This window comes from Lissotriton helveticus, chromosome 4_1 (assembly GCF_964261635.1).
Source record: "Lissotriton helveticus chromosome 4_1, aLisHel1.1, whole genome shotgun sequence".
Taxonomy (NCBI): domain Eukaryota; kingdom Metazoa; phylum Chordata; class Amphibia; order Caudata; family Salamandridae; genus Lissotriton; species Lissotriton helveticus.
The window spans coordinates 980,833,502-980,850,565 of NC_136063.1; the positions used below are offsets into that span (position 1 = coordinate 980,833,502).

Genomic DNA, 17,064 nt, shown 5'->3' on the forward strand with positions numbered 1-17,064 from the left:
AAGATCTCAGGTGCTTTCCAAACTTGTGCACGAGAAATGACTTTTGAAATTCTGAGGAAAATCCTGATAGCCATTCACTTGCCAGGAATAGAAAATGTAGAAGCAGATAAGATGTTCTATAGCAAACATGGGAATTGAATCAAGTGTAACAAGAATAGTTGAAAAATGGGGGACACCAAAGTGGATCTGTTTACAACAAACAGGACATGCCAAAACTTCATGTCCAGATACCCACACCACCTTTTTCAAGAGAAGGCCTTGCCCTGAGAAGGGTCCTGGAAATTTTCATACAACTTTCCACCAATACCACTAATATATCCAGTGATAAATGGTACATACAGACAGCCATGCCAATGATACAGTAGGTTATAACAACATGATATTCAGACCCATGTAAGTGGCACAGGGCACTGTAATAATATTATCAGACTTACAAAATCTGCTTACAATGAAAACAGAGCAATATTCCACTCAAAACCAGCCCCTCTCAGTCTAGCAGCCTGGTTCCTGGGCACCTAATATTTGGTCACTTAGAGTTACCACGCAGATGTATAAAGGTGTCAAGAGAAGCATGAAGGCCCACAACTGAAAATGTTGCACGGCAAAGTGAAAAAGATTCACACACTGGTGAAAAGCACAAAACTGGAGGCAAAATATAAATGGTGACATCACTATTGTCAGTTACCTCATGCACCTACTTGAGAGTAAACTATCATTTGCATCTGTTAAAGTACACCTATCAGCAATAGTAGCATGCATAAGAGGTACATCAGGCAGGAACTTATTTAGCAAACCTGTAGTAAAAAGACTTCTGGAAGGGGCAAAAAAGATTTGTTGTAAGTAGATTAGATAGGCAGCAGGACACGTCCAAGGCTGGAATCCTCACATACCAGATAGAACACTCTTAGGTACTATGGGAGATTGGGAAGATAGAAACACTAAGAAAGGACTACGGACACCAAGTAGCCATATTGAATGAAGTACAAATATACAACAGGATTGCACCACCAAGGCAGGCACACCCGCCTATGTGGAATCTGGTACTTTTACAACTAATGAAGGCTTCCATTCAAGACTTCGCACTAGGCAAAACAAAAATATATGATAATTAAGCAGTGCTTAGTTTCAGCCGGTGGGGGCACGAGCACTTATTTTTGTGCACCGGCATTTACTTTCTCAACAGATATTTTCTGAGCACTAGAGAGAGAAAAACATACAGATCGGAAAGATGGAGGAAGAGAGAGACAGCAAAACCATCACAAAGGGAGAAGCCAGAAGTCTACAAAAAATGTCATAAATGGACATGGAGTATCTGGTAGTGGATAAAAGAGGCATGAGCTGGATTTAAGACTGCCAGCCAGCCTTGATATTCGGCACATAGGTGTTTAACCACTTTGGTGCTGATGACGGCTCCCAGTCGTCATCAGTTACGGTGGGCGTGTGCTGATGACGGCCGGGAGCCGTCATGACCACGCCCGCGATCGGAATGTGCCGCACAAGCGCAGAATTCCGGCCGCAGCCAGGGGGTTAAATGAACTGGCCATGGGCTTCTGAGCAGCGCTTCGGGCACTGGTACTCATTCTTTCACAAATGAAGCACTGCGTACGCAAGCATTCTTGATAGTTATTACCTCCTTATACAGAGTAAGTGAGCTTCGGGCACTCACAGCCCTAGAACTATACATACAGAAACAAAAAAAAAAGGCTGGTCGTGATGGCCAGTCCACAGTTCACACCAAAGGTAGTATCTTACTTTCATGTAAATAAATCTATAAAGTTACTAGCATTTTTTCAAACAGCCAGAAATATGGGCAAAGAAAGCCCTTCACAAAGTAGATGCCAGATGAGCCAAAATATATTATATACAAGAAACCAAGCAGTGTAGAAAGGGGAACCAATTCTCTTTTTCATTTGCACCAGATAACAGGAGTTGTTCGGTCATGATAAGAACCGTGTCCTGAAGTGCGATAAAACGGTGTAGTTCCAGTTTCCAGATTTGCTGGAACAGACGTAAATATGCTGACCTCCATGTACTGTTTTTCAAAGGCCACAAGATGGCACTAGTGTACGACATTATAACGTGTAAATATCCTGCTAAAAGCCAAACTAACTTCAGAGGTTTGAAGACTGAAGCACCAAACCGCCTAATTAATGTAAAAAAGCACCCCTTGCTCACATCATACTATCAATAAGATGTGTACGTCAAGCTGCAAAATAAAGCTTCTTAATACATGCCCAAAACTGGGTCCGTCTAAACTGCAGTAAAAGAGGGGCCTAATTGGAGAACTGTAAGGAGTCCTCTCAGGGCCGGCTTTAGGGCGGTGCGAACGGTGCCACCGCACCGGGTGCTGGCTTCCTGGGGGCGCCGTGTTTGCAAGTTAATTACGTTTTTAAAGCACCTGCTGCAGCGTTCCTTTCATCGGCAATTACCAGGCCTCACAAAAATGTCAAAATAACTCGTGTGATTAATGTTCTTCCTGAAGACAGATCAGAGTTTTGTATAGTTGAGGTTTTGACGTATGTGAAGTTAGTGCAGAGGGTTTTTGTGCCTGCTGCAAAGAACGTGCACCAAGTATATTACAGAGTGCATAAAATGTAGACAGATTAGCAGGTTACTGCTTTTAAAAGAGACATCCTTTTGATACTTGCAATTAATAACTCAAAGTCCTACTATAGAACAGTGATCTATTAACTTTCATCATAGAACTGCATATGCACTGCAAAGTATACATTAGAACATTGATTAATGTTGCAAAAGGGTTAATTTGGCTAGAAATCGATTTGTATTATTAAAGAAAACTCCCAACTATGTTGTTTCTTTTTTGACTCTGAGTTTGTGCTTCTCTACACCAAGCACTCTTAAACTATACTGCCAACCAGTATGGATGACATGCGACTCCTACACTTTTAGGGCCCCATGCATCAAACTAAAAACTGTTCCCCAACGGGCAGATTCTCTCAGAATCTGCCCCTTTGCGACCGGTATCTTTGCATTTGGGATGCATCAACCCAAATGCAAAATTCGCAAATTGCGATTGCATTTAAGGAATCGCAAATTGCGATTCCTTAAATGCAATGCTAGAAGCAATTTAAAATAGCGATTTTGCTATTAGGGGTGGCAAATTACCGGGAAAAAAATCTGGTTGGTAATTTGCAAAACCTTTTAAAAATGCACAAAAGTGCATTTTTCAAAGTTGCATGTTACACACACACATGCCGTTGGAGCACGTGTGTGCGCAACATGGGTGAACATTACAATTTCAGAGGTGCAACAGGGTGTCCTTTTGGCACCCTTGAAATTGCATGTGCAATTTACGAGTATCTATTGGGTACATGCAAATTGGGCATGCAATTCCCATTTATTCCTATGGGCCTCTAGAAGCCATTCCTTAAATGCGACTCGCAATTCAATGCATTAGAGAGAGAGTGCTTATGGAGACTTGGTCACTGTTAAAGGGTGCTAGTGAGAATCCATGGTGGAGGTGGTAATTAGGGGGCGGGGGGCGCCAACAAACATTGTCTCACAGGGCGCCACCAGCGCTAAAGCCGGCCCTGCTCTCACATCCTGTAGTCGGCCTCGGGTCCCACATGACAGAGAGCCTGGATAGACACTGTCAATTGATCCGGTCATGCCATTAATCTGATTCATTGGCTGTGTGCTGTGCCGTGCTGCTACTAAGTGTGTGTGACATTATACTGTTTGCGAGAAAGTGTCACTCACAGTCGTTGAATGTCCCTCACAATTACACTGACATTTTGAAAATGTCACCCATAAGCAATCCGAAACCTTAGCAGCTATGCGTTCAGTCCATCCATTGTATATAGTTATAGTTATTGTTTAGCAGAGCCAGGCCTCGGATACGTAGTGCCTTGTTGTAAGGTGGTTCAGCACAGCCCTGTGTTAGGGTATCTGCCCTGTTATAAGAGTTCTTCATGTCCGTCATGATTTGAGCAACATGGGTAAGCCGCAGTGGTGGCTGATGAACTTTGAAAGTGGTGAGCCAGACTCAAATTTAGCAGATCGAGCAAGTGAAGTGTTCCCCCCTTCTACTCAGAGGATTTAGTGAGGGTTTCTTCCCCCAAAGGAAATGTTGCACAAAATAAACGGTTAAATGTTGCACTTTGCAGCACACTTTTGACATGGCTACAAATCCAAAGGTCTGAAGAGGCACTAATAAAATATTTTTTAATGTGATAGGCAAACCCTACCCTCTCTTGGGCGTACTGAGGTTCACACTTCAAATGAAAGTTTTTTTCATCCTTAAGATTGATAAAGGATTAAACATATTAGTGGCAGTTTAAAAATCTGGTTCTGCAATGTCACACGCCGTATTACACAAGTTCTCAGCTCTTTTAAGACAGAGAATGTATTAGGAAGAAGCAGGGTGAAACAAATCAAGTTTTATTCACTCACAAGCAAGTCTTTTACACGAATGCTGCTGCTAAATTATGTAGAGTTTACCACTCACTCCTGACAGATTACACAAATAATACGCGCTAAAGCTTGAGACAGAATTACTACTAATGCAATGCAAAATGTTAGCTGTAACTGCCCTTTTGTACCAACGAGGAACCGGAAACCATGCGAAACCTCCTAAATTATGAGTGAATTACCATTCATGCATGAGATTTATATGTAATTCAGAAAAACAATAATTTTGTCTGAAAAAACAGCTTGACAGTTTTAAAAAATACAGACAGTACACCAAGAAATACATCTTTATTTTACTTGAATGAATGAATACTTTATTGTTCATTTAATTAACACTTACAATATGGCACAAATCACCATGTAACGCATCGTGAATAAACAGCATTTTAAAAACCATCTTAAAAAAAAGTTAAAACCTTCATGATATAGTCAAAGTTTTAAGATAAGAACTAGTTATAAGGGCACCGATCTACAGTTATTACATTTCACAGATCTTATTGTGCTCATTTAGACCCTTTATGCCCAAGATTTCCTATTTACTGCAGAATGGTCAATAAAGTGCAGCGTGCCTTGATGGAATTCTCTCTCATTCTGATACTAAATAATAATCATAAATAAAACCAACATAATTAGAGCATGCAATCGTATGCCAAAGCGAATTGTAAGGGCAACAATCTACAGTTTCTGCAAATCATAAGCCTTGTTGCCCATGTTTAATACCATTGCGCCTAGAGTATGCTACTGATACTGTTGTTGGTTAGACAATAATTTAGTTTATGCAAGATAATTATTAAAGTGCAACGTTCCTTTGATAGAATCCTTTCTAATCTTCATACTATATGTTGGTCATAGTTAAAACCATACTATTTAATCATACATCAGAAGAGCCCGTTGTGCAAAGTAAAATCTAACTCATTGTTGCTATGCCTCATAAAGTCTCCTTGTGTTCCTGTCAAAGTCTATTACAGATCGCACTTTGCAAGTTTCCTCTCAGCAATGGACATATATTTTTTGTTTAATCCAGAAAATATCAGGCCTTTGCCTTGAAGAAAAGCTATAATTTCTTGCCGACATGCGCGTATAATATTCTGGTTAAAAAATTGTGTCAACAAACTTTTACGCTCTTCCATTAGGGCTTGGCAGCATCAGCCAATATGACAAATGGCGTCTCTATAATAATTACAGAGATGGCATGACATTTCTTTAGTTTGTCTCTTCCAAGCTGGTGAATTCAAGAAAATTGGAAGTTTCCGAGTTGGAATCGCAAAAGCTTTAGTGTGGAATTTAGTCCATTGAGGCCCCCCAGGCAGTTCTGAAATTTTAAACAGCCATATGTAGCGATGACCATTCATGCATGGCCTTTATTTGCTAACACCTCTCTATCCAATAAAGATGAAACATTTTTTCCAATTCCATTAATGACTCTATTCAATAGAATTTGAGTAAGGGATAAAGCCCAGAGTTCCTCTGTCTTAAAAGTGGTTATAGCTAATATAATGTATTCATGTGCTGTAGAATTTCTAGAGTCACTTATTGCCCCCCCCACACAATTGTACTAAGTGTTGATTCATAACAGATTTTCAAGTATGCTCCAAGGCTACTTATATTTGATTGATTTTGAAATGGATATAGCGCACGAATGGCAGAGGGCGTCTAGGCGATGTGCGGTAGATTGCCGTAAATAACAGGGACGAGAAACTTAGTTAGAGAACAGCCAGGTTTTTAGTGATTTTATGAAGGAAGGCTGTTCATGGTACCGACTGCGAGAAGCATGGGCCAGCTACGGAGTCACACGGACTCTCAGTAACAGTACCTTGAAAACAATTAAAACAAAGATGTTGCACTGCATCGGGAAGGTGACTCGTCTGTGCCAGTGTGGCGCCTGTTCCTTACTACAGCGCAGGGGAGGTGATGCGCTGTTGGCGGCGAGGCATCGGTTCCTTATGACAGTGTGGTGTGGCTTTCGGAAGGTCTCCCAAGTCAGTTATCGACTCCGTAATGATGCTGTTGAGGCGCTGGCGTCGACCAGCGTCAGCTGCAGTGTAAGTCGGGGGTGCGTCATGCTCTTCACGAGCGGTGCCCTCGGCACTGGTGGGGGACGCGGCGCAGCGTTGTAGGAAAACGCTGTTGTTGGGGAATGTCAGTGCTACGGTCCAAGTCGGAGTGGTGCCTCCTGCACTTTACGAGCGGTGCTCTCAGCTCCGGTGCAGAAGGCAGCCTCGCAGACGAAGTCGACGTTGACACGTTGCTGTTGGCAACACCAGGGCTGTGGTGTAAGTCTGAGCGGTGCATTGTGCTATTCACGAGTGGTGCCCCGGCTCCGTGCAGGTAGTGGCGTCACTGACCACGTCAATGTTGCTTTTCTTGAGTTGTCACACCAGCCACACAATTCCAAGGGCCCAAGAATTGGAGTTGGCACCACTTGGCAATCAGGACTCCCAGCAGAGAAGTCCAGGTGCTGTTAACAAGATGCAGGTGAAGTCTTTGATGGCCCTGAGACTTCTTAACAGGAGCCAAGCACACACAAGCCATTGAAGAGCCTTAAAAGCAAACTCCAGTCCTTTTACTCCCAGGACAGAGGCAGCAAGTATCAGGCCAGCACAGCATAGCAGCAGTCAGAGTGACAGTCCCTCCTACAGCATCCAGCTCTTCTTCCTGGCAGAATGTCCTTAGTCCAGAATGATTTTGGGGTGCCTGAGGTGCAATACTTTTACCCCTTTCTGCCTTTGAAGTAGGCAAACTTAAAAGGAAAGTCTTTGTAGTGGACAAAAGCCTGTCTTTCCCTGGCTTAGCTCCAGACACACTATAGGGGGGTGGAGACAGCTTTGTGTGAGGACAGGCACAGCCCTATTCAGGCGTCAGTGACAACTCCTGCCACCACTGTAGCTCAGGATGACTCATCTGCCTGGCGATGGACCATCATGATATGCATGGTACACCCCAGCTCCCTTTTTGTGACTGCCTAGACTGAATGCACAAGAGCCCAATTGTCAGCCAACCCAGACATGTATTCTACAGACAGGCAGAGGTATGGAATGGTTAAGCCAGAAAATGCCCAGTTTCTCAAAGTGGTATTTGCAAACATGCGGATTAAAAATCAACTTTACCAAAAGGTGTGTTTTCAAATTTAGAGTTCCAAGACCCCAAACTCCAATTCTCTATCTGCTACTAATGAGAAATTACGATTAAAAGATATTTCAAGTCAATCCCCATGTTACCCTGTGGGAGAGATAGTCCTTACAATAGCGAAAAACAAAATTAGCAGTATTTCGCTATTAGGACATGTAATACACGCCAGTACATGTCCTACCTTTCAAATACATTGCACCCTTAGGACATGTGAAACACACCAGTACATGTCCTACCTTTTAAATACATTGTACCCTGCCGACAGGGCTACTTTGGTCCTACTTGGGGTGCCTTACATGTAATAAAAGGGAATGGTTGGGCCTGGCAAATGGGTGCACTTGCCATGTCGAAATGGCTGCACTCACAGACACTGCAGTGGCAGCTCTGAGAAATGTTTGCAGGGCTACTCATGTGGTTGGCGCAATCAGTGCTGCAGGCCCACTTGTAGTATTTGATTTACAGCCCTTGGGCACCTCTAGTGCACTTTACTAGGGACTTACTAGTAAAACCAATATGCCAATCAAGGATAAACCTATCCCCAATACAATTTAGACAGAGAGTATATGTACTTTAGGACTGGTTAGCAGTGGTAAAGTGCCCAGAGTCCTAATGCCAACAAAAACAGGTCAGAAAAAATAGGAGGAAAAAGGCAAAACGTTTGGGGATAACCCTGCAAAAAGGGCAAGGTTCAACAGTACCACTATGTTTGTTTGAGTAAATACATTACTAACCCATTAGAATATCAACCTTTTGCCACATTTGATGAACTGCATGTTTAAAAGAAAGAATTTGCATGATTTGCCTGTAATAAACAATTACGAAGGATGTGCAAGTGAAAAACATATGTTTTGTCACATGTATGTGTAAACATTATCTTTCATAGATAAGAGTGTGATGGAAGAGATTGCCTCCTTCTTTATGACCTGGAAGTTATTTTGACTATGAGTAAGGATAAGTTGAGTGCTGGAAAGAAGGTACACCCATTTCCTCCACTTATGCTGTATGGTTTTGTAGTGACATAATAGTTTATCTTTTTGGAAACGTGTTTGTTTTTTCTTGCTCATGTCAGTGGTGCCGACAGAATCTTAAACTGATTAATTTAGTTTTATTCACATAGCTTGTGTAATTTACTACCTTCAAAGGATTAAGGTATGACAGTGTTCCCCTATTGGGGCCCTGAGTACGTGAATGCAAATGCTGGCCATGTAGGGATTTAATACAGCCCTGATGAAGTCCTGTGACCGCTAAGGGCATTGAAGATGGGCAAAACATGTTGGCACTAGGTAGTAGATAGGAGTCATGGAACTCATGAACATCCACCACTTCTAATTTTTAATCTTACCTAGGGTACCTGCTTTGTAAATAAATGTATTTCGGTTTAACTCAGAGGTAATTGTATCATACTGTCTCCCTGTATTTATCCAGTAAATATATATGTTAAGGACTCCCTCAGAATAAAGGTTGTGTCCGTCATGGTAGTATGAACTTACCAGGATGGGTTAAGATTATCAATGATAAAGCATGCCACAAAAGAGTGGTTGAGGTTTCCTTATCCTGAAATTATGTTACCGATTGGACCCCATTTGGTCAGTAAAGACACTTAGACAAGGTTTTCGCATTGTGTGTGACCAATCCCATCAGAAGAGGTCCTGGCCTGGCACTTTATGCTGGACTGTTCTTTTTGGAGCAGGCCCAAGACTGATTTGGAAAATGATGGGTCTCTGTCTAGAATGGCACAGTGGGTGAAAAATAGTGGTCTGGAATATGGCCCAGAGCGATCGCCAGTGGCTGAGATTAATTCAAGCATTCGTTCCGTCACCATTTTTTTTTTTTTTGGCAGCAATAATTGTTTCAATTCTACATCTGTGTTCTGCCACCACAATGAAGGGTAAATTAGTACAGAGTTTTGTTTTGCTGAACTATTCTAAGGTGCATATATGTATGTGGGATTTCTACCGCACATTTCTAGCCAAGGGCAGTGGTGTGCTGTACAGGGTCAAAGACCAGCGTGATAAGCAATGTAGATGGTTTGTGGACTGTTTTTGCAGTGTGATGTAGTATTCTAAAAAAAAGAGGTGCGTCTTCACCTCTATCCTTTATTGAAGCAGTGTTTGGACAGTTTTGATGGATACAGGGATGTTGTTCATTTGCTGTGTGTATAGATGGAAAAGACATGCTACCTTGTTCTTTAGTCTTTACACTCTCAGTCTGCAGTTTACTGGTATCTGGCTGCAGGTCTGCTTAATACCACCAGAAATTGTGAGCTTGCCTGCAAGATAAGAAGGAATGCTGGTAGTGATGGCTTTGCAAATTATGAAGTTGGTTTTGAAGATAACAAGGGCCAGCAAGGGGAGCCAATGGTGCTCCAACATTATGTGGGTGATGTGATCATATTTCTTCAGGCTCTGGATGAGACTTGCTGTGGCATGTAGGCTGAATCTAAAGGATGCCAGTGTGGAGTATTGAAGGGCATGGAACAGGGCATTATCACCATCTCAATGGAAGGGTATGTGGGCTTGTTAGAAATGGGGGTCTCTAGTTGGCAATGGTTTGCACCTTTGTCCACGTAGGGACTCTTCTTCCTTGTCAGGGTAAGGGAGTTACACTCCTGAAATAACCCCTGCCTACCCCCCCTTGGTAGCTTGACACGAGCAGTCAGGGTTATCTCAGAGGCAGTGTGTAAAGCATTTGTACAAAACGGACAGTACTATAGTGAAAATGACGCTGCTTGCACTGGGACCTGCCAGCACCACGACTAGCACCAAATCACTTCGCACCGCAGCCCTGGTCTCACTGACGCCGCTGGATGGCCGTCACTGAGCCTCAGCCTACACCGAGAAATGAGTGCACCACACGCTGCACTTCGCACTGCAGCCCTGACGACTGCCGGCGCTCCGGACTTCAACTGCAAGGAGTTCGATCTGCAATGCGTGTGACATCAAGGGCCAGACGACTCCTGCACCGACCTCCGGAACCGACATCTGCTGATGCCGGCTCTTTGGGGCTTATTGAGAGGTCGCCGACACCCTGCATTTCTAAAAGGTACTGTTTTGCAGGTCTACCCGACACCGTAGCTGGCCCGCGATGCCACGGTCAGCCAGAACTGTTTTGATTTGTTGTTCAAGACGTCATGATAGCCGCAGACAGAGCTATTGACTTCAACAAACTGTATTTTAAGTCTATTTTTGAATATTGAGATTGCTGAGAACTGTATGGTCGTTTTTGTATATTTTTTGGTCTTGGCTGCACATATAAAATATTGGTTATTTTTCTAAAACTGGTGTGGTGTCCTTTTGTAGTGTTTTCACTGTATTACTGTTCGTTATGTGCAAATACACACTCTGTATGGAAACGATTTTTTGAGTTGTTACTCCTCCATTGTATTTGAGAAAGATAAACAGAAGGAAATAATTTGAGTCCTGTTTTTTGCAAACATCTTGATGTGTTTATTTTCAATAAAGCTTTGTGAAAAAACTTTTTTGCAATTGATTCAAAAACTCATTGGACAGAGGATGTCAGCCCGTTAGGCCCAGTCAACCAGGACTTTTTCAAGGCTTCTAGTATCATGAAATTGTGTGACATTTGAAGATAAATAGTCTCAAACAAAGCGTATCAATCAGCTTACACCATTTCTTGTGCAGATGTTTATTTTAGTACTTAAGGTCGAGAGAGCGATACGGGATTAACCCTGAGTTTTTGAATCAATTTAAAAAAAGGTTTTCTCATGAAGCTTTATTGAAAATAAACACATCAAGTTGTTTGCAAAAAAGAGCACTCAAATTATTTCCTTCTGTTTATCTTTCTCAAATACAATGGAGGAGTAACCACTCAAAAAAGCATTTGCACAGGGGTGCAGGGTGGCGGGTGCTGGGGGGTTTGTTATTTTAGTTTGTTTTGTTCTATGGTCTCATTCCTCTTTTCCTCTTTTGGTGGGCTTCCCTTTCTTCAGTAGGGTTGGCTGTATCTCCTTATCTCACTTCTTTCTCCATCTGGCGTCTGTACTTGCTTATACCTCACTGTCTCCGGAGGGTGGGTTTTCGGGATGATGCTCTTGCTAAATCGCTTGCCATTGTATTGACTTTTACTCTTAGTTTGCCTCGGTGGCCGTAGGGTGTCTAATGCTCTATTGTTCATCACCTGGTCCTGATTGCATTGCGGGGCACACACCCCCCCCCCCCCATCACCTCTTAATTTTAGTGTTTGGTGTTACGCCGTTGATAATGCAGCCACTACTGCTTCTTCATAACTTAAAAAATGAAACCTTTGATATCCTTTCGCTTTGTGGCACATACAATCGCATACTGTATTTGAATCGCCGACATCACTTGGTCGTACATATTTACATGTCTCCTGACTCTATTTCCTGAGTTTGCGGCCGGCCCCTGCGGTTGTAGGCCTGCGCATGTAGTATATTGAACAATTCAATAAAGGTTTAAAAAAAAAAAAAAAGCATTTGCATGAATTCCCTTTGAGGCCTAAGAGGTTCTGTGCCTCGAGTAACCCTCCTCCGAAAATAATTTTTGTGTTCTAAATTGGGCAATGCTATCCAGTATTGGGATCCCAGGACTTCTCCGAACACACTCTGTATGGGTTCACAAATGCTTTACACTCTGCCTCTGAGATAAACCTGAGTGCGCGTTTCACTTTTTCTAGAAGAGAAAACTGTTACAAGGCTGTATTTGTTTTTTGGCAGTGTTTGCTTGTCTGTGAAGTGGGTGGCCAGGGTGAATCCAAGAAAGTTGGCATTCAGTGAAAGTTGGGGTTCTAAGCCGTGAGGGTTCATGTTATAAAGCCAGGTTTGTACTGTTTATTGTTCTTGGCAAATAACAGGAATTCTGTCTTCATTGGGTTTAGCTTCAGGTAGGCAGTGGACATCCAGGTCTGGATCATGTGCAGGCAGTGTTTGAGGCGTTGGATGTTTGAAGCAGAGGAGACTGCAAGTAAAGACCAAGGGGCTCCATATGGAGGTTGAAGATGACAGGGACTGTAAGGAATCCTGGGGGAACTTTGCAGGTGACTGGGATCTTTTGGTACCTGGAGGTACTCATCAGTTGGAAAGGTAGGAGGAGAAACAGCGAAGGACATTGCCGGTGAATCTCCTTCAAGAACCCAGAGTGCATACAAGGGTGGGATGGTTGACTTTCAAAGGCAGCTGAGTGGTCTACAGATATCTAGAGCCAGGGGTCATCTTAATCTTTTTTCAGGAGGGAAATGTCAATGATGTATCAGGAGTGGTCTCTGTGCTGCAACGTTATCTGACACTAGACTGGTAGTCGTGCAGGAGATAGCATTTATGTAATCCTAAATATGAACATAGACTTCTTTTTCAATTATCTTGTTGATGAATGGTAAGCGAGTGACGTGCTGGTTAATATTTTCAAGTTGTTGCTCAAACGTTTCAGAGGGCTATTTATATTATGTTCAGTAAGTTAACCTTCTGTAGGTGCTCCTAAAAGGATGTATGACGGTACAATGCGTGCTTTTACAACGCGTACCGTTACGACGCAGGTTTTACAACGCAAGTCGTTACAACGACTTGCGTTGGGGGACGCTGGATAGTGAATAGTTTAATTTACTATTCCAACTCCGGTCCCCGTGGATAGTAGGGAAGGTGATGGATAGTAAATTAAACTATTACCTATCCTAGAGCGCCTTCCAGCGAAAGTCGTTGTAATGACTTTCGTTGTTAAACCTGTGTCGTAACGGTACTTCGTTGTAAAAGTTCCGTTGTAAAGGACGTTCCCCTCCTAAAATATGGTTCCATGTGACAATCTTTCCATGTCCACATTGCATGCCAGTGTGTAAACTACTCCTCAAAAACATTTCACAGTAGACTCAAATGTATTGAAGCCCGGTGCAGCCAGATTTTATGTAACAAGGAAGCATTATAAAGCAGGTGCAGAAGATTGATGTAAAACGTAACAAAGAAGTGGGTGTAACAAAAGACCTAAAAAATACACAGAGAGATGAATGAATGAGGTGTTGGCAGCAGAATATTGCTCTTGCCTGAATGTGCACACGAGTCTTTAGCTGTCATGAGAGAAAGGACCCATTTTGTGCAGATCCAGGCATGAGTTTTAGAAATAGTTTGATAACGAAGGCCTAGGTATAACAGGAAAAAAAAATGTAATCCATGGCTCACCCTATGCAGCATCACTTTGTACATCAGCGCTTACCTACTGATGCATCATCCTAACACACAATGGAATCTGCCGCACTGTAGAATATACATACCCAAGAAACACAGTTAACATTAGTACTACTGAATGACCGTATTCCCAGGTCTGAAGGGTAGTTGCCCTTTCTCGTTAGTGATGTTGTTACTTATTGATGACGAATGATGAAGCTTGAAGAAGCTACTCAGAGAGTGTTCAAACAAAATAAATATTTGCTAGAACAGTAAGGCTCACAAAATTGCTTAATTTTTTCAGCGCAACCTTCAGGGTACAACCACAGAATGCAAGAAAGCTGCAAAGGTTCCCCCGTCTGCGCCAATACTTCTGCAGGTGAGAATGGGGCATGCATATCTAAGTATGTTCAAGTCACACATGAGCAGAAGTCTAGGCTTTTCGGTTAGAACACTGATCTGTTGTTTCAATCTTTATTAGCATTATCCTCTGTATCGAAGAAGTGACTCTGATTGTTCTGGGGAAGACTCTGCTACACCAGAAGAAAAGAACATTGAGTTCAAAGAAAAGTATGATGTTCTTTCTCAGGAGGCGTCACAAAGGGTAGGCATAGTGGGTCAGGAAGTGTTATTCAAGACGAAACATGTGTTGGCTGTATTGAACATTCTGCATTTGTGTCTGCTATTGAATGTATTTGTACTACATATAGACTATGAACACCTTGTTTGTCATGCTTTACAATTACAAGAACATGGTCAATAAATCAGTCTTTATTGCCATCAAATTAGGTTCTGATTGGATTGACTAAAATTTGGTTTGTGCTCCAGAAACGTATCGAATATTGTATGAGTTTCTGCTTCGGCAGTGTATCTGGGTGAACCTCCTTGCAGCAGGGGTGCTGTCTCTGACAGCACACTACACCTTATTTGTTGCTCTTTTTATTTGCCACACTTGTGGGAAGGACATTGAGCTGGACATTCTCTTCCACTGCTGCTACATTTGTAATAGTAATTCATTCAGTTATGGTAAAGACCCTCATAAAAATGCTACATGTCTTTTGGACACTGCTCATTGCTGAGAGCGCTATATAGTCGTGATTAGTGATTATCTGAGAGATGGTGTTCACATAACGAAACACAGTAGTTAAAACCACCTATTAAAAAAAGAAAATCCAAAAAGGGATCATACCGATTCCTACACTATCTTGTGCATCCTACCTTCCTTTCTTCCCCTTACCACCACCAGCCATACCTCCCAGGGGCGCTGAACCCAAAAACCCAAAGTGAGATTCTATACATGCGACTGCTGGCCCTGCCGATAGCGGAATTTAGCCCGGCATGGGCACACAAAAAAACATATATGGGTATGTATATACACATATCTCCTGATTAAGGTTTATAGGGAAGATCACCTCTATATGTTATACCTTAATCCAATATAATCCACAACAACAACAGTTTTTAATGAGGACACCCTTTCTAATAGAAATTCTTCAGGGGAAAGGTTATTTTTTAGCTCCTGTAAGAGTTTGTAGTTCTCCGGGTTTTGTAGCAGCATCTCCATCAAATAATGCGTTTGTTGGAATAAGATCATGCGCCAGAATATCCTTGATAAATCCACTCCTTTCTTTTGCAACATCCATCTCTTTATGCTCTTGCAATAGTTGTTTTTTTTAACTTGTTTTGCAGTGGCTGGTTAGACGAAACTCTTACTATAGCAATTAAAACGTGGAAGTTTAGCTTTAGTGATTATGTCAAACAGCTTTTCCTCTTTCAATACATATCTCTCTTGCTTCAGTTCTGTGTATAGTTTCGATCCATGTTCCAGGACATCTAGTAAACGTCTCTTTATATTGTTATCCACATATTGTTTAGTCACAAAGTTGTATAGTCACAAAGGCTTAGTCATTTCAAAAGGGTTTCCTTACTGCTGCATGAAACGAAGAAGGCTGTCAACATGTATATTAAAACGTTCTCCTCTCTTTCCCACAAGTTCGTGGTGAGGAACAACTTCACAATTGTTCATTAATTTTGAATTTGTCATCTCCCTGAAAACATTGCAAATAAACAAAGGACTATATGGGAAACTAGCTGCCGTTGAACAACATATTGATTTTTACTTGTCTGACAACAATTCCTTTGGAGCTTTTCTGTGATCTCTGGATCGTCTGTTCAAGTTTCATATCTGAATCCACAGCCTTGAACCTTCCCTCTCTGTCTTTGGATGAATTTTCTATAGAAATATGGTTTTTCCACTTCTAGCTTCTTCACTCTTTCTAAATACCAGAACCCATATCTCAGGTAGTTTATGCAATTAAATTCATGAAACACAGTAATAAGTGACTCCACAGTCTTCACATGCAGCTCCCAATCACCTCCCCGATCATCATGTACCAAGTTTTTCACTAGAGCTATCACGTGTAAAACATTTCCCCTATTCTTGCAAAGTTCTGGTTTTTCATCACATTCTTTGACAATCTGTATAAACTTGTTTTTCAGGTTTTCTGATTTTGAACTGAGTGTATTGAACATTGCCTGGCTTCGCATTATGTCTTTTATAATGAAGTGCACACTTTGCTTTGTTCACTTCTGAGCTAAGATATGCAAAATCTAATTTGTCATTCTTGTTTCAGAAAGCATTCCAACGCAATGTTTCTGTAGCCTCAGATATGATGAGCATACCTTGAAGGAACATAATGAGTTCCGCTCAATTGACTGGACAGTTTTGCATCCTAAGATTTCAACCTCAATAAGTGCATCGTCTATGCCACATCCACAGAGATAACTTCCTGCACACCGCAACACAAATTTTGTCTTGTGGAAAACTCCCATCATTGGATAAAGATCATCAAATTCTACTGGATTTCTCATAAAAATGTCAGTGTCAATACTGAAAACACCTTCATCGTAAAAAATTGGCAGGATAGGCTGGTCTTCAAGCTGAGCACGCACATTTTGGAAATGTGTTTGAGATGAGTATACTGTTGCGTAGTTTGTGACTGGAGATGGTATTACTGGTAAAAACCCAATCTTCTTCAGTGGGACGGTATTCTGGGAGATTAGAGCATAAATTCCAGCCAACGGAGAGGAACTGGCTTTTCTGCATCCTTCAGTCCGCACCAAATAAGCGATATGGTAAATTCAGTTCAATCAGCTTTGCCGACCTCAGCGTCAGGCAGAAGGAGATGCAAGTCCTCTGCTACTTTGAAACATTCTGGTAGATAGGGACGTGTCATGACTTGTAATAATTTTGCACACATTAGCAAGGCAGTTGGGTAATAAGTTTGCAGCTTTTTTGTTTATCCCTACAGCTGACACAGCTTGTTTTCCACAATTTACTTTATTGGTACAGTCTTGAAAAAGCATAATGGCAGTAT

General features: G+C 41.9%; 1 protein-coding gene across 3 annotated transcripts in view; it reads left to right on the plus strand.

Moving 5' to 3' along the window:
* Positions 1–17,064, plus strand: part of MPPE1 (metallophosphoesterase 1) — a 766,027-nt gene that overhangs the window by 617,966 nt on the left and 130,997 nt on the right. For all 3 annotated transcript variants that reach the window (XM_078687603.1, XM_078687605.1, XM_078687604.1), the window contains 2 exons: positions 13,992–14,066; positions 14,169–14,291. In XM_078687603.1, coding sequence (XP_078543729.1) covers positions 13,992–14,066; positions 14,169–14,291 — 198 coding nt within the window. The remainder of the gene's footprint in view (positions 1–13,991; positions 14,067–14,168; positions 14,292–17,064) is intronic.